This window comes from Jaculus jaculus, chromosome 8, assembly GCF_020740685.1.
Source record: "Jaculus jaculus isolate mJacJac1 chromosome 8, mJacJac1.mat.Y.cur, whole genome shotgun sequence".
Classification (NCBI taxonomy): Eukaryota; Metazoa; Chordata; class Mammalia; order Rodentia; family Dipodidae; genus Jaculus; species Jaculus jaculus.
The window spans coordinates 82156275-82180741 of NC_059109.1; the positions used below are offsets into that span (position 1 = coordinate 82156275).

General features: G+C 44.9%; 2 protein-coding genes across 10 annotated transcripts in view; both read left to right on the forward strand.

Annotated features, from left to right (window-relative positions):
• Window positions 1-7395, forward strand: part of Ptpra (protein tyrosine phosphatase receptor type A) — a 185949-nt gene extending 178554 nt beyond the window's left edge. For all 9 annotated transcript variants that reach the window (XM_045156280.1, XM_045156279.1, XM_045156281.1 and 6 more), the window contains 2 exons: window positions 5717-5852; window positions 6775-7395. In XM_045156280.1, coding sequence (XP_045012215.1) covers window positions 5717-5852; window positions 6775-6849 — 211 coding nt within the window. In that variant the 3' untranslated portion in view covers window positions 6850-7395. The remainder of the gene's footprint in view (window positions 1-5716; window positions 5853-6774) is intronic.
• A 10897-nt stretch (window positions 7396-18292) lies between these two features.
• Window positions 18293-20022, forward strand: Mrps26 (mitochondrial ribosomal protein S26). Its single transcript, XM_004661433.2, has 4 exons — window positions 18293-18507; window positions 18591-18737; window positions 18826-18949; window positions 19638-20022. Exons 1-4 carry the CDS (start codon window positions 18293-18295, stop codon window positions 19770-19772), a joined length of 621 nt encoding a protein of 206 aa, XP_004661490.1. The 3' UTR covers window positions 19773-20022.
• The last annotated feature ends 4445 nt before the right edge of the window (window positions 20023-24467 follow it).

Genomic DNA, 24467 nt, shown 5'->3' on the forward strand with positions numbered 1-24467 from the left:
TCCAATTGAGATATGCCTATGATCTGTGTGGCTTTATCTGCCATACCATTTCCCAATGCTAAAGGACCTGGCAAGCCTGAATAAGCTCATATGTGACCTACAAAACAAGGATGAGAGCAAGCATGCATGCATCTTTGTATTTGACTAAACAAATCTTGCACTTGAGTATTAGCAGTTTCAATATAAGACATGGTCTCAAGCACCTGTAAAGCTCTAGTAATATGTTGACTATCAGTATACAAATTAAATGGAGTTGCAGCTAAAACATTAAATACTGTAGCTACAGCTCTAAGTTCCACTACTTGAGCTGATGCTGGGGGAGTAGAAAATGAATAAGACTGTTCTTGAATAACATATGCTACTGTGCCATTAGAGGATCCATCTGTAAACACAACTAAAGCATCTACAACAGGCTCTGCCCTGACTGTGCGGGGGGGGGGGGGGGGAATAAAAGAATGAGAATTTGCAAATTGCAACAATTTGTCTTCAGGGTAATGATTATCTATAACACCAGGATAATGTACAAAAGCAATAGCCCAAGAATCCACATTTTGAAATAGCCAATCTACTTGTTGCTTTGTAAAAGGAACCCCTATAATAGCCAGTTCCTTCCCAAAATATTTTCTAGACTTTACTCGAGCCATTTGAATTAAACAAGCTATTGCTTCATAATAAGGAGTCAACACTCTAGCAGGATAAACAGGTAAATGTAGCCATAATAGAGGTCCTTCTTGCCATAAAACTGCAGTTGGAGTACGTTCAGTGGCCAGAACATATGCAGCCCATCCCTGAGAATAATCTATATATTGAATTTGTTGTTTTTCAATAGCTTGTTCTACTAAGGCTAACCTTACGTCCCTATTAACTGACGTATAGACTTTGGATTTGGATCACCTTTTTAAAATGTCAAAGAGAGGCTTCAGTACTAATTTTTAAATGAGATCTAAACCAATTAATATCTCCCAAAAGCTTTTGAAAATCATTTTAGGTTTGTAACCCATCTTTCCTGAATTGAATTTTTGTGGGAATATGGTTTTGGGATATAATCTGTGTCCTAAATATGAATATGGTGGCTCAGTTTGAACCTTATTTGGAGCTATAATTAATCCTTGCTCTTTTAAGGCCCCCTGAAAATGCGAGTAAGCTGTTAATAATAATCCCTCTTGTTTGAACGCCAGGAGAATATCATCCATATAATGAATAATATATACCTGAGGATAGGTCTGTCTAGTCTTTGTCACAGCTTGAGCCACAAACTTTTGACACAAGGTAGGCTGTTAGCCATACCCTGGGGCAACACTTTCCAATGATATCTTTTGGTAGGTTCCTTAAAATTGGTAGACAGCACACTAAAGACAACTCTTTTACAATCTTGAAGAGCAAGAGGAATAGTATAAAAACAATCTCTTAAATCCAATATAATTTGATAAGTATCTTTAAGAATAGCAGAAGGCGTGCGTAGGCAATCCCGGTTGCGAAACTCCTATCAATTCCATTGTTTTATATAACCTCCATGTTCCAGACTTCTTTTTTATAACGAAAATTGTAGAATTCCAAGGTGAATTTGAAGGGGCAACATGACCGCTTTCAAGCTATTCCTGTACTAACTGTTCTGCGGCCTGAATTTTCTCAGCAGTAAGAGGCCATTGATCCACCCACACAGGGTCCCCACTCTTCCAAGTTATGGGATCTGCATGAGGTACAGGTTGTCCAATGACCCCCTCTAAAAATACCACAAGCCTGCCCTTGGAGGCCTAGGTACTGGTGATATGGGCTCTAGCCGCCCTTGTCCATTCTTGACCAAACCTTGAGCCAGCAAGAGCCCCTGATTTAACATTTGATTGGAAACTGTATCACTAGGACTATAAAGATAAATTCCCATGCAGCTCATGACATCCCTTCCCCACAGGTTCGCAGGTAAACCTGGAACAATATATGGCTGAAAAGTTCCTTTATGCCCTTCTTCATCCCTCCATTGTAACAAATCACTGCTGTGTTCTGGGCTTTGAGTCTGTCCTATTCCCTGCAACTGAGTCACAGAGAACTGTTTAGGCCAGTTAGGAGGCCACTGATCAGCTATAAGCACTGAAACATCAGCTCCTGTGTCTAATAAACCCTGGAACTTTCTGCCATTAATATACAAAGTTGGGCTGGAGAGATGGCTTAGCGGTTAAGCACTTGCCTGTGAAGCCTAAGGACCCCGGTTCGAGGCTCGGTTCCCCAGGTCCCACGTTAGCCAGATCCACAAGGGGGCGCACGCATCTGGAGTTCGTTTGCAGAGGCTGGAAGCCCTGGCGCGCCCATTCTCTCTCTCTCCCTCTATCTGTCTTTCTCTGTGTGTCTGTCACTCTCAAATAAATAAATAAATAATTTAAAATATATATATATATATATATATACACAAAGTTAATTTTGGTCTGTGTGATCCAATGGCCTGGACCCAGTAAGCATCTGAAGAACCAAAACCTGCATCACCTCTTTTGTTCCTTTTACTAGCATTTTTAGTTTGCAGTTGGGGGAGTAATATTAATTGTGCTAATCATTGTCCCTTATTAATTACTGATATTCCTCCAGGGGAATGGGTCATAACTTTAATTTCCCCCTCATAATCAGAATCGATCACCCCAGGTGCTACTAAAATTCCTTTCATGGTAGAGCTACTTTTCCCTAACAGTAACCCAACAGATCCTTTAGGTGATGGCCCATAAACACCTGTTGGTAAGGCCTGCATTCCCATTTCTGGGGTTAATACTGTATAGGTGGTTGAACTGAGGTCCAGTCCTGTGCGGCCTGGGGTTGCTCTGCAGAGGTACTGAATGGGTTGTTTTGCTGGGGGGTAAAGTTCTGTAGTGCTCCATAACATTGTTGTGGGGCCTGGCCCCTCCTCCATTTCCCTGCGGGAGAAGATTCCCCATATAATCATATTTAGATTTACATTCCTTGGCCCAGTGTTTGCCCCTTTTACATTTTGGACACAACCCTGGTTCCTTACTAGGTGAATCATTCTTTTGCTTCTGAGGACATTATCTCACCTGATGTCCCATTTTACCACATCCAAAACAACTTCCTGGGGGAGCATTAACTTTTCTCTTATTACCTTTTTGTTGCTGAAAAAGAACCCCCTTTACTGACTTCCCTTGAAGGGCAGCAACCAAAGCTAACGATGGACCTATGTCAGAACATAGACTAATGTAATCAGTTATGTTCCCCTTTCTCCTAAATGGCCTCAAGGCAGCTTGACAAGCAGAGTTAGCATTCTCATAGGCTAATAATTTTACAAGTGCATATCCTGCTTCAGAATCTCCAACTAGTTTCCTAGCAGCCTGTAATAATCTATCCACAAAGTTTTGATATAATTCCTCAGGTCCTTGCCTAATTTTTGACAAATCTTCAGTCCCCCTCCCAATGGATGGAAGCTTATGCCAAGCCTTTTTAGCTTATGCATTAACCTGAGCATAAACACCTGCATCAAACTGCAATTGATTCTCAAGTTCCCAATATGGTCCTCTCCTGCCAGCATATCAAAAGTAATAGGTACCTCCTGAGCCTTATTTACCTCAGCAGTGGCCTGACAGTTTTCCATATATTCTGTTTTCCACAATAAATAGTCTCCTCTGAACAAATATGCCTTTGCTACTTGTTTCCAGTCCCCTGAAGGGAGTCTGTCATAGCAAGTGTGAAAGGAGCTGTAGGGCCATATTGCACACAAGCTGCTTTTAATTCCTTCACCTGCTTAAAAGGTATAGGGTTATGAGATCTTATTCTATTCCCTTGACTGTCATTTTGTTAAGAAACAGGATATACATCAAATCCCTGCATATCTTCTCCTCTTTGCGACACTCCTGCAAGAGTGGCTTGCAGGGCTGAGACAGAAGGCTGAATCAAAGATAAAGGATGACGCTCACCCGCAGGTTTTGACACTACCGCAATAGCAGGAGGTTTCCTTACAACAAGAGGATTGGGAGTGGCTGTATTTCCTGGAGTACACTTTCCCTGACATTGCTGTACTTGTAAAGACAGTGATTTAACCATACTCTGCAAACGTTGCATCTCCTCTAAATATTTTTCTTTCTGTTCATCCTCAGCTTTAGTAAAAGTTATAAAAGGTGGAAAGTCTTCCTCTTGGTGACCTTCTGTCACCTCCTCCTCTAATTCTGCTTCCTGATCGGAATCTAAATGATCAAGACAACATTCTTCTTCTCTAAATAAAAGCTTAAATCCAGACTCTGGTTCCTCAGGTGAAGCGGAAGGCTTAGTTTCATTTTCTAAGTCCACGCTGGGAAGCAGTCCTTTGTGTTTAACTGTACTTGATTTAACTTTATCTCTTTCATGTCTAGGATCTAAACTATTTCTAGCTGAAGCCCACAAGCTAAAGGTTTCCATTGGTACTTTACCTGGCCCGTGGGTATCATAATAATCTTGAAGCTTAGTCCCTACCCTTTGCCAGGTTTTTAAATCAACAGTTTCTCCTTCTGGGAACCAAGGACAGACTTTTTCTGTAAATTGCAAAAAATTACTGAATTGTTGCTGACTAACTTTGGCTCCCCGAGCACGCAACATATTTTTCAGCATATGAACAGAAAGCATACGACTATTACTTTGTCCCATTTTTACTTATATTACTCACCACTCCTTTTTGCTTTTCCAGAGCGCTCCTTTTTTCTTTTTCTGAGCGCTGTTTTTCAATCCACTGGTGTCCTTCACTTTGGATCCCTGTATTCAGGCCCCACATTCAGGTGCCACTTGCCGGAGGCTGCCTGCCAGCTGAAAGGTTTTAAGCCTGATGGGAAGTGAGGATTAAAGAAAGACAGGAGAAAGAATGAAAGCAAGGATTCCAGTCCAGGACTGAAGCAAGGACTGAAGCACTGTTTATTTCTCAGCAGTCCTTTTTATATCTTCTAGTAAACAGTTTGCCCATGGACAAAAGTTCCATGAGCTTCGCACAAGTTTCTATCAAAAAAACTCCCTTCTGTTACCGAGTTTTTGCATTTCAGTCACTTCTCAGTACAAAAGATTATCCCAAGGTTGGGAAACAAACAAATCCTTTGATCCCAGCAACACAAGCATAACTCTTAAGGAACACTGAATATACATACTCTTGCATACATGTAGGTGCTAAAGTCTTGCTGCCAAACAGCCCAGAGCTATGGATTCAAGGCCAGCCAAATGGCTCCCGACATCTTCCTGAGCACCTTACATGGAGCTCTGCTTCTCCTCCTCTTACTGCATACCTTATTGTGTGGGAGGACCACAGTGTTCCACAGTCCCTGCCATAGTAGAGTAGGTATTCAGTATCTGAATGATCTGAAGGTATCTGATGAAAGGATAAACTGATAACATTGGACAGGGGGATTATGTCTCCTAAGAAAGGATATGAAATGCGTGAGAATTCAGCCTGGGGTCAAGGCAACACAGTCATTGTAAGTGGATAGCATAAAGTAGAACTGATGGAATGTGTGGAAGTTGTCCCCATGGTCACATCGGCAAGTCTCTCAGTGGACACAGAAGAGGCAGCAGGGGCTCTGTTGCCTCTCCAGAGCTGTGCTCTCACAGGCTGGCTTCTCCAGGTTGGCAGGGCAAAGTTGAGCATGGATTGGTCTCCTGCCCCACCAACCTTCCCCTAGCAGCTTCATGGATCATTCACCTTCTTAGCAGCCCCAGAGCACATCAGCTCAGGACTACAGCAGGTGTGCTAAGTGTATCTGTTCTGTTTCAGTGCTGGGGCAGGACGGACGGGGACCTTCTGTGCCCTGAGCACAGTCCTGGAGCGGGTGAAAGCAGAGGGAATTTTAGATGTCTTCCAGACGGTCAAAAGCCTGCGGCTACAGAGGCCACACATGGTCCAGACACTGGTATGTTGCCCGTGTCTTTTGTTCATACCACTGTAGCATCCACAGCCCTTCCCCATTAAGAGGAGACACTCCCCCCCCCTCAGAAAACTGACCGTCAGACCCACCCTTCCCCAAGGTATTCCAAAGACACAGAAAGTGCCTTGGAAGGCAGGATAGCAGTGAGAGAATAGCCTGTCACCTGAGAGGATATGACAGGTTAGAAGGGAGTACCTGGATGTCCCACAGCGTTTGTCTTCACCTTGGGGTGTGGTGGGGAAGAAGGGGCAGGAATACCTATCTTTGTTCTGTTTGGTCTCCCTAACCACAGGTCTGATTCTTGACAGTCTAGCTATCCAGAAAGGTCTTCCTCAATACCATGGAGCTAGAAATGTTTAAAGAGAAAAGTAAATTTTAGGCTACTTGGAAGGATATGAAGCTTTGCAAGCCACAGGGTTCATCCCAGCCAGGCAGCCAAAGCAAAGTGAGGCCATAACCCAGATGCCTTGAGTGTCAGCCTGGCATTCATATCTGACCCTACAGCACCTAGGACTGTTGTCATCAGTCTGGTCAGCTCAGTTTATAGAAGATCTATTAAAATGAGCCCAGAGCCAGGCGTGGTGGTACACACCTTTAATACCAGCACTAGGGAGGCAGAGGTAGGAGGATTGCTGTTATTTCGAGGCCACTCTGAGACTACATAATGAATTCCAGGTCAGCCTGTACTAGAGTGAAACCCTACCTCGGGGGGGGGGGGGGGGGGGGGAAAAAAAAAAAGCCCAGAGGACAGAGTTGCCAGAACTCTGGACAGGCAGGTCAGAGCTCAGATAGAAGTCCACAAGCATTTATTGCCTTTCAGTGTTCCATTTGAAAAGCATGGTTCTCTTAGGAACTGGGGTTCATTAGTACTTTTGTAACCTTAGTTTCTCTGCCTCTGTTTCTTCAGGAACAGTATGAATTCTGCTACAAGGTGGTGCAGGAGTACATTGATGCGTTCTCAGACTATGCCAACTTCAAGTAGTAGGTGACAAGGCCCACAGACAAGAGAATTGCCTTTAATATTTTGTAATATTCTGTTTTGTTAATATGCCCAAAATTGTATATATATATATCTTATAACTGTTTTAGAAATTGGTACATAGGCTACTATTACCTGTTAGGTGGAGATTTGGTATGTAAATGTGTTAGCACTGATAGTCCTTTTTCCATTGGGGAATTAAATAGTGTGATGTACAGATTGATATCGTGAACTCCTCAGCCTAGAGATTGGGCTGGATTATTTGCTTTAAACATCTTTTCCTAAAGAAGAATAACTCAACACCCATTCCAGGTAGCTTATGACCAAGGGAAAATAAGCACAAAGTTCTCAGAGCTCTTGAGGAAATGGTTGTCTCACTGTCCCCATACTGGCATTGGTCTCCTCCCTGAACTGTAAATATATCTCCCCTCTCCAGCCCACCTCATACATCCTAGCAGTCTCCCTCCCACCATGGGGAATAATGAGACCAGAGCGATATCTCTGGCACCACACTAGGGATTATCAGGTAATAAAAATTTTGACTCCCAAGGAAATGTCTCTCCCTTTGTCTGAGTTGGGGCAGCCAGACAGAACTGGGCTCTTCTGCCCCTGCTGTTGGCTGCTGTCAGTTCCTGCTCCTCTCTTCCATCATGGTACAGTTATCCAGCCTTGTTCCCTAGAGCTGATAACCAGAGTCTCACTGACTTCCTTGCCATGTATTTTACTCCAAAGCTATCTGGATTGTTATTCTGTCCAGAACAAGTCTACATGCTTACATTGATTGTGTTAAAGAGCTTTCATTTCATGTTTTCTTGTTTTCAGGATGATGTGGGGGAGGGGGCCTTATTTTGTTGTTGTTGCCCTGTTTTGTTTTTTTCTTTTTTTGCAAGCAGAGAAAGACAGAGACAAAGAATGGGCACACCAGGGCCTCTAGCCACTGCTCCACATGCATGTGCCCCTTTTGTGTATCAGGCCGTATGTGGATACTGGGGAATCAAACTCGGATAGTTAGGTTTTTTTGTTGGTTTTGTGGTTTTTGGTTTTTGTTTGGTTGGTAGGTTGGTTGATTTTCTGAGGTAGGGTCTCACTCTAGCTCAGGCTGACTTGGAATTCACTATGTAGTCTCAGGCTGGCCTCGAACTCACAGCACTTCTCCTACCTCTGCCTCCCCAGTACTAGGATTAAAGGCATGCGCCACCACACTCAGCTTGGGTAGTTCGATTTTGAAGGCAAGCACCTTAACCACTGAGACATCTCTCCAACCCATGTTTGTTTGTTTTTGAGACATGAATAAAGCTCAGGCTTACCCAGTACTCACTGTGGACTAGGCTGTAGACTCAGGGCAATTCTTCTGCCTCTGGAATTATAATTAGTGTGCCCCATCACACTTGCCCATTGTTAACCAGGATTTTGGTTTGGAAATGTTGCACATCTAGAAGCCAGGACACTATGAGGCTTAACTCCAACTTGGTTTCAAGCATAACATGTATAACTTTTAGGTCTTCTTAAATTTTTTTACAAGCCAAAATGTAAGACTCTTTAGTACATCAAAAACACAACCTGGCCAGGTGTGGTGGCGCACACCTTTATTCCCAGCACTCGGGAGGTAGAGGTAGGAGGATTGCTGTGAGTTTGAGGCCACCCTGAGATTACATAGTAAATTCCAGGTCAGCCTGGGCTAGAGTGAGACCCTACCTCAGAAAAAAAAATAAAACACAACCTGATGCCAGGCATGGTTGCACATGCCTTTAATCCCAGCATTTGGGAGGCAGAGGTGGTAGGATTGCCATGATTTTGAAGCCACCCTGAGACTACATAGTGAATTTCAGGTCAGCATGAGCTACAGTGAAACCCTACCTTGAAAAACAAAAAACAAAAATTTGGGCTGGAGAGATGGTTTAGTGGTTAAGCGCTTGCCTGTGAAGCCTAAGGACCCTGGTTCGAGGCTCGGTTCCCCAGGTCCCACGTTAGCCAGATGCACAAGGGGCTGCACGCGTCTGGAGTTCGTTTGCAGAGGCTGGAGGCCCTGGCGCGCCCATACTCTCTCTCTCTCTCTCTCCCTCTGTCTGTCTTTCTCTCTGTGTCTGTCGCTCTCAAATAAATAAATAAATAAATAATTTTAAAAAAATTTATACACACACACACAAAAAAAAGAAAGGCAATACATTAGTGTGTTTGTATCTGCATGTAGGTGTGATTGGGGGCAGGGCATGCATGTACCACAGTGTACACATGGAGTTCTGAGGGAACTCCTGCTTGAAACAGGGTCCCCTTCTTTTGTTTTTGCCACTTTGCTTTGCATCCACATCTTGCTGGTCCACAAGCTTCTGAATTCTCCTGGTTTCACCTCCTATTGCCAGAAGCTCACTGGTATCACACGCACCTGTGCCCCTTTGCAGCTGGCATTATGTGGTTGCTGGAGAATCAAAATCAGGTCAGCAAGTTTACAAGCAAGTGCCTTTATCCACTGAACCATCTCTCCAGCCACTTTTTCTTTCTTTTGAGATAGGATTTCATGTAGCCCAGGCTGGCCTCAAACTCAATATATAGTTGAGGAAAACTTTGAACTTTTGATCTTTCTGCTTCCACCTCCCTAGTGCTGAGATTATAGACATATATAACCATTCCCAGTTTTATGCAGTGATGGGATTCAAACCCAGGGCTTCATGCATGCTGGTCAAGTCTACCAGCTTTACTATAGCCCCAACCCAAACTTTTGTGTCTCAAATAAAGAAGATGGATTTGTAAATCCAGCTCAGTGATAGAGCACTTGTCTAACATGTGTAAGGCCCTGGCTTTAATTCCTAGCACTGTGGGGCGGAGGACTTTAAATAACGTGGGTGTTCATTTATTTTTCTTCCATTTTTATGGGGAGGGGGTCAACGTAGAACCTCACTCTAAAGACCTGGAACTCACTCTATAATCCCAGGCTGACCTCAAATTCATGGGATTAAAGGCGTACCACCACACCCAACTTTATTTTTCATATAAATGTCCAGAGGTCCAGCATCCTTCTAAACCAGAAGTCTTCAAGATATAACTCTCATCCTCATAATGGGAGCTGGGTCACTACTCCTAATCTGAAATAGGGAAGAGCACAGAGAGCAAGCAACCTCATTTTTTTTTAATATTTTATTTATTTATTTATTTACTTAAGAGAAAGGAAGAGAGAATGAGTGTGTGAGGGCCTCCAGCCACTGCAAACAAACTCCAGATGCATGCACCACCTTGTACATCTGGCTTACATGGGTCTTGGGGAATCAAACCAGGGTCCTTTGGCTTTGCAGGCCAATGTCTTAACCACTAAGCCATCTTCTCTAGCCCGAGCAACTTCATTTTTTAAAACATGAAGTAAAATTACACTTTCCATTTCCACTCACACCAGTTGGCTATAACTTGGTCCTGTGACTACCAGGAGTATTGGGAAGGAAGGCCTTTACTTAGGGTGATTGGAGGTTGTGTCTCCATACTACCTCCCAGCTTCATAAGTGACCCATCACTGGTGCAGGAGGTTGCCATGCAGGCAGCCCTAGTGAGTTGGAAAGACCCTCTCTCTCTGAGACTTCAATAGGTACCACCAGCCTGGGCCACAGGAGTACACTAAGCTAAGGTAAGTGCTATTGGACTTCTTGGAGGGGGGACTTAAGCTAGACCCAGGGGATGCTGAAAATGTAGGTGAGTAGAAAGGAAAGATCAGTTGACGTTACTAAGGGCCTTCAAGTACAGACAGTGGCTGTGAAGAGGAAGCCCAGTTGTGCATCACATACTCAGCACGTCTGTGTGGAAGAAGAGTACAGAAGGGAGACCAAAAGCCCACAGGAGGCTTCAAAGCTACTACAGACCACAATTGGAAACTTCAAGATGGCAGTGCAAGCTCCAAGAGGCAGTTAAATCCAAACTCGGTAGTTCCTCTGTGGAGGCTCATGCTTTTAATGCCAGCATGTAGGAGGATCACCATGAGTTCAAGGCCACCCTGAGACTTCATAGTGAATTCCAGGGCAGCCTGGGCTAGAGTGAGACCCTACCTCAAAAAAAAAAAAAAAAAAGAGAGAGAGAGAGAGAGAGAGAAAAGACTTGGTAAGTTAAGCAAAGACAGAATCAAGTACTTTCAACGAGGTGTGCCCTGTTTGGAGAAGACTATGAGTCTGTGCAAGCTACAACCTTGGCTCCTCTGTGTGACCAAGTTCAAAATATGCAGAAAAATAGCTGTCAGATCTGGGAGTCCCTCATTGAACATCCAGTGAAGATAATAATCTCCCTGTGCTGCTTTCCCGCCAGCCAGCAAGCTACTCACCTATTGCCAGTGTTTTGTTTTGTTTTGTTTTGTTGTTTTTGTTACAAGGAGAGAGATTGGGCACGCCAAGGCCTCCTGCTACTGCAAATGAACTCTAGACACATGCACCACTTTGTGCATCTGGTTTTACGTGGGTACTAGGGAATCAAACATAGGCTATTAGGCTTTGAAAGCCAACACCTTAACCATTGAGCCATCTCCAGTCCCACAGTGTTACAGTTTTTGTTGTTGTTGTTGCTGTTTGTTTGTTTGATTTTTTTGCTCTTTTGAGGTAGGGTCTCACTCTAGTTTGAGTTCACTATGTAGCCTCAGGGTGACCTCAGGTTCAAAGCAATCCTCCTACCTCTGCCTCCCAAGTGCTGGGATTAAAGGCGTACACCACCACACCTGCCCCACTGTTAGTTTGTTTGTTTTTGAAGTAGGGTCTCACTCTAGCCCAGGCTGACCTGGAATTCACTCTGTATTCTCAGGGTGGCCTTGAACTCCCAGTGATCCTCTGACCTCTGGATTAAAGGCATACACCAACTCACCTGGCCCAGTGTTAGTTTTGAACAGGGCAAACTAATATAGCCTGGCCCGGTTTCTGGTATAGTTTAAGTGATTTGGTCAGTAGCTGGGCATGTATTTTAAAGGTTACCTAATTGCTTTTGTTTTGTTTGTTAGTTTTTTGTGAGACAATATCTCCCATAGCCAGGTTGGCCTTGAACTCAGTATATGACCAAAGTTGTCCTTGAACCTCCTCTTCCCATATACTGGTATTACAGGCGTGTACCAACATACCTGACTACCTAATTGCTAAGCAGATGTTTTCTAGCAAAAATCACTTCATTTCTTTCTACCCATAAGACCTTATCCCTTCACCCTGCCCTCTTACTCCTTTTTTTTTTTCTTTAATTGCTTTTGGGGGGCTGGAGAGTTCTATTAGCAGTTAAGGCACTTGCCTGCAAAGACTAAGGATGCACGTTTGACTCTCCAGTCCCTGATAGGCCAGACGCACAAGCTGACACAAGCACAAGGTCACACATGCTCACTAGGTGGTGCACATATCTGGAGTTCAATTGCAGTGGCTGGAGACCCTGGCATGCCAATTCTATTGCTCGCATTAAAAAAAATGCTTTAATCCTTTTTTAAATTTTATTTATTTGAGAGAGAGAAAATGAACATACCAGGGCTTTCAACCACTGTAAATGAACTCCAGATGTATGTGCCACCTTGTGTGTCTGGCTCACATGGATCTTGGGGAATCAAACCTGGGTCCTTTGGCTTCGTAGGCAAATGCCTTAACAGTTAAGCCATCTCTCCAGCCCCTCCTACTCCTTTTTTATTCATGGCTTACACAACCCCCAGATAACTCTTGAAGGTACAGAGGAAAATGTGCCTGGTCTCACAGAACGTAGTTGTGTGGGAAGGACAAGGGCCAGCTAATTCAGTGCTCACCCTAAAGCAAATCAGCTGTGATCTCTGAAGGTCAGAGTGAAGGTAAGCATTTCCCCCGAAGGGAAGAGTGACAGCCAGTGCCCAGCACACACCCAGAATCCTGCTTCTCAAGAGACCTCATTGCATTGAGTCAGTTTCCTTTGTCACCATGACCCTCCAAATATTCAGGCTGTCATTAAATAAGGGGCATGCATTTTCCCCAGACCTAAGTTCTTTCTCCTTTATGAAGCAAAAAATGTGTCTTCTTCCTCATTCCCACACATGCCTTATCATCAGGTCTTGCCCACATTCTCTGGGTGCTGAGTTCCAAGGGTCCATTGCTTCTTTTTTTAAAAAAAATATTTTATTTTTAATTTTTTTTTAAATTTATTTATTTGAGAGCGACAGACACAGAGAGAAAGACAGATAGAGGGAGAGAGAGAGAATGGGCGCGCCAGGGCTTCCAGCCTCTGCAAACGAACTCCAGACGCGTGCGCCCCCTTGTGCATCTGGCTAACGTGGGACCTGGGGAACCGATCCTCGAACCGGGGTCGTTAAGCTTCACAGGCAAGCGCTTAACCGCTAAGCCATCTCTCCAGCCCGGTCCATTGCTTCTTGTCCACTAGCTCCCAACATGTCCCAGTGTTATTCTCCTCACAGCAGGGCACTTAGGACTCAGCCCTTACCTCTCCTGAATCTTCTACTGCCCCACCCCACCATTTCCTGTTGAATGACTCACCAGTGGTCCAGAGGCACCTCTCTTCCCCTATTCCCTAAGTTTACCGTGGCCCTTTGGACTCCACCTTAGTATCTCCATGGTCCTGTGTGTTCATTCCGCCGTAATGTCTCACAAGCAGTGGCAACTCATCTATAAGCCCTTCTCCCTTTGCTGGAGCTTCCTACTATGCCATTCCACTTCCAGATTCTAGCTAACTAATGTTCATCATTGGCCCAAAGCTACTGCTCAGGGTTTTGTGCCCACCTGTCTCCAGTAACACCTAAGTCACCTCTAAGTTTAGCTCTGCATCCTCAGCTGGCCACTCAAGCTGCAATTTTTGTGTCCTTAGAACCTGGCACTAGCTGAAGTTCCATGGTAAACAAATGGCTTTCTGTTCTGCTCAGAGGAACACGAGGGTGAATTCAAGTTAGTAGTCTGGAAAGCTATGTTACTAGAAGGGGGGGTCAGAGCTTTCCCTAGAAAGCTGTACTCCTTTCCTTTTCAAATACACTGAAGATTTTTTAAAAATACTTATTGTTTGCAAGGAGAGAGAGAGAGAATGGGTGTGCTAGGGCCTCTAGCCACTGCAAATGAACTGCAGGTGCATGTGCTACCTTGTACATCTAGCTTTACTTGAGTACTGGGGAATCAAACCCAGGTCCTTAGGCTATGCTGACAAGTGTCTTAACAGCTGAGCCATCTCTGCAGCTCCATGGAGGTTTTGAAACATTCTGTAAACACAAATCAGAATATAACTAGTTGATTCAACTCAGAGAGTTATTTTGACTAAACCACAAAACAAATGTTTTCTCACGAATCACCCAGTTGAAGTCTGTAGTTCCTAAAATAATGTAATTGAACATACAGTTCCCCACATTCATTTTCAGTCCCTGCTAATTAATGTCAACTTGGACAGTCACAGTTATGGCCATCTTAAAGTCTATGCACCCAACACTGACAGTGCCTATTATGTCCTCATCACTGTCCTTGGATTTGATACATTTGTTTGCCCAGTGACTTGGTCATCACAATGCCAGACCTGGCCCTGACCTCACATTTGCTGTTCAGCTCAAGTACAGAGATTGGCAATTAACCCTGTAAATGCTCTGTGAGCCCCTAGAGGCTAATGGCTGGAAGTGGGAAGCTAAATTCCTGACACAGACCCAGGACGGCTGTATCTAGACCCACAAATGGTCATGGGTTGAGCATAAGATGAGGAGGGACTAGAACCTGAGATGAAATTATTCCCTACTGACAGTCCCAGGAAGGCTGCAGGATCCCACTGCTGGGCCCCTACATGGATGTGCTTAGAAGGAAAAGAGGTCACCCCTAGGTAGGCACTGCCCACCCCAAGTACACCTCCATCTCACCCAGCCCTGGTTCCAGATGTGTGGGAGCCCTTGTAGAGGATGATCTCCCTCCAACCTCTGTATGGGCTTTAGGCTCCTCATTCTTTTTTTTTTAATATTTTTTAAGTTTTTTATTTATTTATTTGAGAGCGACATACACAGAGAGAAAGACAGAGGGAGAGAGAGAGAATGGGTGTGCCAGGGCCTCCAGCTTCTGCAAACGAACTCCAGACGCGTGCGCCCCCTTGTGCATCTGGCTAACGTGGGACCTGGGGAACCGAGCCTGGAACCGGGGTCCTTAGGCTTCACAGGCAATCGCTTAACTGCTAAACCATCTCTCCAGCCCTAGGCTCCTCATTCTTAAGCCCCTACTTTTTTTTCCCACTAAGCAAAGCCCTGAACTAGGTATGAGTAAAGGAGCCCCCAAACATTGTCCTTCTCCAGGACAGTTTCCTTTGAGTGTCAGGAAAGGCTTTGCAGACCTCAGGGGCAGGAGTTTGAGTGTTTAGCTAGGGAACTAGTAATGTGGGACCAGGAGTTGGAATTATGGAAACTGTGGAAGTCATAAATGAGATTAAGTAAGCATATGTGCTGGAGAGATGGCTTAGCAGTTATGCGCTTGCCTGTGAAGCCTAAGGACCCCGGTTAGAGGCTCTATTCCCTAGGACCCACGTTAGTCAGATGCACAAGGGGGCGCACGCGTCTGGAGTTCGTTTGCAGTGACTGGAGGCCCTGGTGTGCATGCGCGCCCGTGCCTCTCTCCCTTCCCCTCCCTCTCTCCCCCCCCCCCTTTCTCTCTGTGTCTGTTGCTCTCTAAACAAACAAACAAAAAAAAAGCATATATTTAAGGGATATAAGTAGGATTGAGGCAAGTTTCACAAAAATTGAGGCTGTCCTACGTTTTGTAACTTCATCACAATGCCCAGGTCAAGAGGCAAAACTGGCACTCGTGTTTTTCAAACCTTGCAAAGGCATTGTTAGATTTAAGAAGAAAAAAAAAGTGGGGGGATGGGAGAGATGGCATAGTGGTTAAGGCACTTTCCTGCAAACCCTGAGGACCCAGGTTCCATTCCCTACTACTCACATAAGCCAGATGAACAAGGTGGCACATGTGTCTGGAATTCATTTGTAGTGGCTAAAGGTCCTGGTGTAACCATTCTCTCTCTATTTTCCTCTTTCTCTCTCAAATACATAAATATATTTTTTGTTTTTTATATTTTTTGAGGTAGGTCTCTCTGTAGCCCAAGTTGACCTGGAATTTACTATGTACTCTCAGGCTAACCTCAAACTCACAGCAATCCTCCCTGAGATTAAAGGTGTGTGACACCACACCCAGCTCATACTACATAGCAAATACATAATACATAGCCCCCCAGCTGACGCCTTGCCTCCCACCCCACCCTCAAGACACAGCCCTAGAAGTGCAGGCCTAGTGGTCCCTCTGCAGGAAACAGCATCTGGAGCTTTTGGCATAGAAATTACTGGTTCAAGCCATGATGGGCCTCCAGCACTTGGCTTATGGTCAGCAGTGGCCAGTATGGCTGGGAGTTGATACCATTGGGATGTCCCTGGCCCCTGTAGATATTTATCTAAATATGCCTTCCACTAGGCATAATTACACTTAAAAGCTTTATAGATAAGAGAGTGGCAGCTGTGGGACCACCAGGTTTGACTGTCAAGCTTTTATTTCTCAATACTAGGCAGCGTATCCTAGTTGAGTGGGAAAAGGATAGGGGTGTTTGTGGGCTCAAGATCAGATGGTGATTGACATTCACTCATAACTCTCAGGACTGAAGAACTACCCTAGACCCCCAAGGACAGGTGTGAGGAATAGGTTGGTTGCTAATTTGAAAATATAACATTTAGAGCTGGGTGTGGTCGTACACACCTTTAATACTAGCAAACTGGGTTAGAGTGAAAACCTACCTCAAAAAACATACTGTGTGTGTGTGTGTGTGTGTGTGTGTGTGTGTGTACATTTAAATGAGGACCAGGTGTGGTGGCCTTTAATCCCAGCACTTGGGAGGCAAAGGTAAGAGGACCACTGTGAGTTCAGGGCCATCCTGGGTTACAGTGAAGCCCTACCTCGAAAAGAAACAAATTTAAGTAAATAAAATGAACCTAAAGAGTAGGACTAAAGGAGGTACTAAAAAGTACTAAAGTAGGAAGCTAAGCTACTACAAAGTAGAACTGTTGCAGAAATTCTGTGGAAAGATCAATGCCAGCCGGGCGTGGTGGTAATCCCAGCACTTGGGAGGTAGAGGTAGGAGGATTGCCGTGAGTTCGAGGCCACCCTGAGACTCCATAGTGAATTCCAGGTAAGCCTGGGCTAGAGTAAGACCCTACCTCGAAAAACCAAAAAAAAAAAAAAGATCAATGCCAATATGAGTGAAAGTAGAAGAGTTCATTTATCCAGGGGCCAAAGAGCTTGAGATAGCTCTCCAAAAAACCTTTGGCCCCCAGCTAGAATTTACTTCCATTTTATAGTTGTCATAGCCAGGCGTAGGGGTAAGTGAACAAACAAGACATAGCAACTTGCATATCATTTATGTAGTCAATGAACTCCATTTTACTTTGTTTTAACCTAGTCTTTCCTTCTTATGGTCCTTCTGGGCCCTTTCTGGACAGTCCCCCTCCCCCCCCCCCCCCGTAGGGTTTCACTCTACTCCAGGCTGACTTGAAATTCACTATGTAGTCTCGGGGTAGCCTTGAACTCACGGCGATCCTCTTCCTTCTGCCTCCCAAGTGCTAGAAGTAAAGGCTGGCTCGCTGGGATTTTTCCATCTGCTGACAAAGATAAATTTAGCTCCTCAGCAATTAACTTTTACAGTAACTCATGGAATCAAGTACAACTTTTAGCTTCTTCTCTATCACAAACCCTGTCTCCTAAATTACGTGGCTAGCTCCGGATTTTATGCATTAGACTTTTTTTTTGTTTTTTGTTCTCTCCCCCACGCTGTAGCCCAGGCTGACCTGGAATTCACTATGCATTCTCAGGGTGGCCTCGAACTCACGGCGATCCTCCTACTTCAGCTTCCAAGCGCTGGGATTAAAAGCGTGAGCCATACATTTATTCCATTTACTTTCTTTTTTTTTAAATTTAATTTTTATTAACATTTTCCATGATTTCCCATGGCAATACCCTCCCTCCCCCCCCAAACACTTTCCCCTTTGACATTCCATTCCTTTTACTTTCTTTAAAATTCTTTTTAGCTATAATAAAGATTGCATACATAAAAGCGTGCGCCACCACGCGGGGCTTCAGACTTGTTTTGAGGGGGCAGGATGGTCGACCAAGTGCAAAGGAATTGCAGATAGACCAGAACGTCCACCGCTCTTCAATAAAATGTGGGAGGTTAGCAAGGGCATTGCCTCGAATTTTCTCAATCGTTCCCTACTCCCACTTCCGTTGAGACCCCCCCACAAGTGAACCAGGCCTGGTTTCGGAGCTGAAAGGGATGACAGAGACACCTACAGACAGCGCCCGACCGGCGGCGTTTGACCAAGGGGCAGCCGTGGTTCCGAGGAGCCGCTGCGCGCGAACTCCTACGCTGAGGGAGGAGCGGGTCTGGAGAACTACAGGTTCCGTGGTACCCCGCGGCCGCTTCCGGGCCAGGCCGCGTCGCCTGGAGCCGGGAGCCGGGAGCCGGCCGGGGAGCAAGAGCGGTTATGCAGCGCGCGCTGACCCCTCTCGGCGCGCGGTCGGCGTGCCGGCCCCTTGCCCTGCTGCTGCTGCCGCCCGTGCGCGGCCGCAAGACCCGCCACGACCCGCCCGCCAAGTCCAAGGTCGGGCGCGTGAAGATGCCGCCCGCGGTGGACCCTGCGGAGTTGTTCGTGCTGACCGAGCGGTACCGGCAGTACCGCCAGACCGTGCGCGCTCTCAGGTGTGTGTGACCGAGGGGCAGTGTTGCGGTGGGCCAGCGGGACGGCGGGCGGGAAGGGTGCCCACTCGAGCGTCCTCGCCCAGGCTGGAGTTCACGCTCGAGGTGCAGAGGAAGGCTTACGAGGCCAGAGCCGGGGTCGAGGCCGAGCGCAAGGCGCAGGCGGAAGTCGCCGAGCACCGGGAGATGATGGCCTGGAACCATGCGGAGAACCGGCGGCTGCAAGAGCTGCGGTGCGTGGGGCGCGAGGCGGGGTGGGCCGTTCGGGGCTGCTTCTGAGAAGCCGGGTCCCGTTCACCCTCGGGCTCTGGCCCCGCGCAGGATCGCGAGGCTGCGGCAGGAGGCTCAGGAGCGGGAGCTGTGGCAGGCGGAGGAGCAGGCCCGCCGGACGCGCGAGGAGCAGGCTCGGGTCCAGCAGAAGGAGCAGGAAGTGCTGCTGCTGCAGGTGGGCCGAGGCGGTTGGAATTGTGGGCGTCGGATATCAGGGAGGGGAGAAGGGCACAGGCTGCACACCTTGGTCTACCTAAGGACCACGATATTCACAAGGAAAGCTAGTTTGACCTTGCAGGTGATGGTCTTGGAAAGTTTGCATAGGCAAGGCAAGTGAAACTTGAAAGCAGTAAAGAGAAAGGCTGAAGCCGGGAGTGGTGGCGCGTGCCTTTAATCCCAGCACTCAGGAGGCAGAGGTAAAATAATCACTTGTGAGTTCGGGGCCACCCTGAGACTACATAGTGAATTCCAGGTCATCCTGGGCTAGAGCGAAACCCTACCTCAAATAAAAAAATAGTAAAGCTGAGACAGTGGATAAAGTTTTAATTAAAGCAATAGAAGAAGTAATTTGAGAGAGATTAAGAGGGGACCAAGTACTATTGAAAGACCTCTCATCAGAAAGTTGTCACAGTTGGTACTTGGGATTCTGGATGAAGGATCTGTGGATGATTGTGTAAGGAAGAGGAATATGATGGGGTCACCTGATCCTATTCTACTGGAGGTCAGTGAGACACTCCAGGCCCTGAATTTCCTTCGCATTAGAGAATTGGAGCCTCTTGCGGAGTGGGTTAGAGACCAGCAGGCTGTGGGGACTGCTAGCTTGTGTGAGGTTCCCATGCAGCTGGCCTTTTCTCTTCCCATAGGAGGAGGCAAAGAAGTTCATCACCCGGGAGAACCTGGAAGCACGGATAGAATCAGCATTGGACACTCCGAAGGACTACAACTGGGCCATCACCAGATCAGGGCAGGTGGTCAGGCCTCAGCAGAAAGGCTCCTAGTGGCCCAGTAAGGACATGCCTGCCTTGTTTTGGGGGAGTAGTAATACTGGCCTGATTGGAAGAATAGTTGGTGCTTCCTAGGAGGAAGGCCTAGCTTTTTCCAGAGTGGCCCCCACATTCAGACCCACCTTTTTCTGCCCCACATACAACTTAGGACAGCATCAGACCCTAGGGAATTTCCATCTCATGGAGAATTGGACTGAGCTACATATGGCCTGCTGCCTCATAAATAAAGTTTTACTGGAACTCAGCCTTGCCTGTTTGCATAAATGTTTATATAAACATTTTACAGTACTGCAGTGACAGAAGTAATTGCAGAAGAGGACAAATGACAGAGGTAGGAGAATCACTGTAAGGATCGCTGCAAGGAAATGAATGGGCCCAGTCACCAGGCTCCAGGAAGGATGCCACCCAGCTAACACCTTGTCTGCAGCTTGTGAGACCCTGCCCAGATTCTACCTTCCCCCAGACTTCAGCGCACACCCTAAGACGATGACAATAAGCTCTGCCTTTCCTTCCACAGCACTTAACTAATCTATGAGAGTTTTTTTCTGTTGGGAATTGATCCCTAGGTCTTGTGAAAGCTAAACACATCACTGAGCCATATCCCCAAACCTCCTTTTTTGTTGTTGTATTTGTTTGTTTTTTAAGGTAGGGTCTTGCTGCTATAGCCAAGGCTAACCTGAATTCACTGTAGTCACAGGCTATCCTCCAGGTCACAAGTGATCATTTTACCTCACCCTCCTAAGTGCTGAGATTAAAGGTCTGCCCCATTCCTTAAACATGTTTATTGCTATTAGGATATAGTTTATCTTTGCTTCCTAGCTTTTAATTACTATAACAAAATCCCTAAGAAAACTTATAAAGACAAAAGTTTTAGTTTTGTTTTTTTTGTTTTTTTTAAATGAAAGACAACTGGGGTCTTTCTAGCTGGTTCCTTAATTCGACATCCCTCTGCTTCTTTGCTGGTAGTTTATTGTTCTCTCCTTACCGCCTGGGTGTTCTTGGATGCATTTGGGGATGAAAAGCTATACTCCTCAAGTGGAATGTCACTCTCTTGGTGATGCCAGCCCTTAGTTGGTTACTGGTTCCAGGTGTTTCTTAACCCCTGGTAAACACCTCCTAACACGATGCTCTCTGTATCGAGAGCTGGATACATTCTCCTTCCCAGGTAACAGGAGGTGCAGTCTTTGTCCTGGTTTGGAATCTCTGCAGTGAATAGTAATGACTCTAATATTTGGACTCAGTTTGTGGGACACTCCTGAGACAGTTCTCAAGGAACATGAGCATAGATTGCAGAGAAAACAGGAGAACCAAGATCCATCAACATGACAAGAAAAAGATAGCTGACTGCCTATCATAAGATGTGCCACGTCTACCATATCTGCTGGGACCCAAGAGAAATTGCATAGAAGCAGTGACACAAGTATTGCTCCCCCTGCTGGTCAGCCAGCTCCAGGGGAAAGGTGACAGACACTGCGGTCTATCAAAACACATCAAATTAAAAACTCAGGAGGCTATAGAGAATTCAACACTAAACCAGACTGCAAAAACACCCCCTAGGAATCAGGGATTATTGTAGAAGAGGGGGGCAAGAAGATTACAAAAGCCACAGGGTGGGTAGAAAGAGCCTGAGGCACAACACCCCCCCCCCCAACTAAATGAGACTACCAACAGTGAACACCAAGAAACCCACTGAGGAGAACCTTCAGGGAAAAGGGGATGGGAAAAGGGGATGGGGAGAGGGAATATCAGTCTATAACATTTGGAAAAAAATAAACTGGGTGTGGTGCCACACACCTTTAATCCCAGCACTTGGGAGGCAGAGGTAGGAGGATTGCTGTGAATTCAAGGCCACTGTGAGACTACATAGTAAATTCCAGGTCAGCCTGGGCTAGAGTGAAACCCTACCTCAAAAAAAACAAAAATAAGTAAGTAGCCCACAGCCGTGCATGATGGCCCACACTTGTAATCCCAGCATTAAGTAGGCTGAAGTAGAAGGATCACAATGACTTCAAGGCCAGCCTGGGCTACAGAGTACATTCCAGATCAACCTGGACTAGAATGAGACCATGTCTCAAACAAACAAAAGGTGCTAAAGAGACTGCTTAGCAATTAAGGAATTTGCCTGCAAAGCCAAAGGATCCAGGTTTGATTCCCTAGTACTCACATAAGCCAGATGCTCAAGGTAGCACACACATCTGGAGTTTGTTTGCAGCTAGAGGCCCTAGTGTGCCCATTCTTTCTCCCACTCTTTCAAATAGATAAGTAAATAATATATATATTTTTTTCCTTTTCTTTTATCTTTTTTCTCAATTTTTATTAACATTTTCCATGATTATAAAAAATATCCATGGCAATACCCTCCCCCCCCCACATTTCCCCTTTGAAATTCCATTCTCCATCATATCCCCTCCCCAACTCAATCATTCTACTTACATATATACAATACCAACCTATTAAGTACCCTTCTTCCTTCCTTTCTCTTCCCTTTATATCTCCTTTTTAACTTACTGGCCTCTGCTACTGAGTTTTTTTGCCTCTTACACAGAAGCCCAATCATCCATAGCTAGGAAACACATATGAGGGAGAACATGTGGCGCTTGGCTTTCTGGGCCTGGGTTACCTCAATAGTATAATCCTTTCCAGATCCGTCCATTTTTATGCAAATTTCATAACTTCATTTTTCTTTAGCGCTGAGTAGAACTCCACTGTATAAATGTGTCATCTTCATTATCCACTCATCAGTTGAGGGACATCTATGCTGGTTCCATTTCCCAGCTATTATAAATTGAGCACAATAAACATGGTTGATAAGCACATACTTCTAAGGAAATGAGATGAATCTTTAGGATATATGCCTAGGAGTGCTATAGCTGGGTCATATGGTAGATCAATCTCTAGCTGTTTTAGGAACCTCCACACTGATTTCCACAATGGCTGGACCAGATTACATTCCCACCAACAGTGTAGAAGGGTTCCTCTTTTTCCATATCCCCACCAACATTTATGATCATTTGTTTTCATGATGGTAGCCAATCTGACAGGAGTGAGATGGAATCTCAATGTAGTTTTAATCTTCATTTCCCTGATGACTAGTGACGTAGAACATTTTTTTAAGATGCTTATATGCCATTCGTATTTCTTCCTTTGAGAATTCACTATTTAGCTCCATAGCCCATTTTTTGATTGGCTTATTTGATTCCTTATTAGTTAACTTTTTAAGTTCTTTGTATATCCTAGATATTAATCCTCTATCAGATATATAGCTGACGAAAATTTTTTCCCATTCTGTAGGTTGTCTCTTTGCTTTGTTCAGTGTCCTTTGCAGTGCAAAATCTTTGTAATTTCATGAGGTCCCAGTGATTAACCTGTGGTTTTATTGCCTAAGCAATTGGGGTTGTATTCAGAAAGTCTTTGCCAAGACCAATATGTTGAAGGGTTTCCCCTACTTTTTTCGTCTAGAAGTGTTAGTTTCCAGTCTGATGTTAAGGTCTTTAATCCATTTGGACTTAATTCTTGTGCATGGAGAGATAGAAGGATTTATTTTCATCCTTCTACAGATGCATATCCAGTTTTCCCAACACCATTTGCTGAAGAGGCTGTCTTTTCTCCAATGAGTATTTTTGACATTTTTATCGAATATCAGGTGGCTATAGCTACCTGGACTTACACCTGGGTCCGCTATTCTGTTCCATTGATCTACATGTCTGCTTTTACGCCAGTACCACACTGCTTTTGTTACTATAGCTCTGTAGCATAGGTTAAAATCAGGTATGGTGATACCACCAGCCTTATTTTTGTTGCTCAGTATTATTTTAAATATTTGAGATTTTTTGTGATTCCAAATGAATTTTTGGATTGGTTTTTCTACTTCCATGAAGAATGCCTTTGGAATTTTGATGGGCATTGCATTAAATGTATAGATTGCTTTTGGTAAGATTGCCATTTTCACAATATTGATTCTTCCAATCCAGGAACAAGGGATGTTTTTCCACTTCCTAGTGTCTTCTGCAATTTCTCGCTTGAGTATTTTAAAGTTCTCATTGTAGAGATTCTTTATTTCCTTGGCTAGGTTTATTCCAAGGTACTTTATTTATTTGTTTATTTTGATGCAATTGTGAATGGGAGTGATTCTCTGATTTCATCCTCTGTGTGTTTGTTGTTAGCATATATGAAGGCTACTGATTTCTGTGTATTTATTTTGTATCCTGCTATGTGGCTGTAGGTGTTTATCAGCTCTAACAGTTTGCTAGTAGAGTCTTTTTTTTTTTTTTTTTTTTTTTTGGTTTTTCGAGGTAGGGTCTCACTCTGGTCCAGGCTGACCTGGAATTAACTCTGTAGTCTCAGGGTGGCCTTGAACTCATGGCGATCCTCCTATCTCTGCCTCCCGAGAGCTGGGATTAAAGGCGTGCGCCACCATGCCCGGCTGCTAGTAGAGTCTTTAGGGTCCTTTATGTATAGAATCATGTCATCTGCAAATAATGATAACTTGATCTCTTCCTTTCCAATTTGTATCCCTTTTATGTGTGTCTCTTGCCTTATTGCTATAGCTAAGGCTTCCAGAATTATATTAAATAAAAGTGACGACAGTGGACATCCTTGTCTTCTTCCTGATTTTAGTGGAAAAGCTTCCAGTTTTTCCCCATTTAGTAATATGTTGGCTGTAGGCTTGTCATAAATAGCCTTTATTTT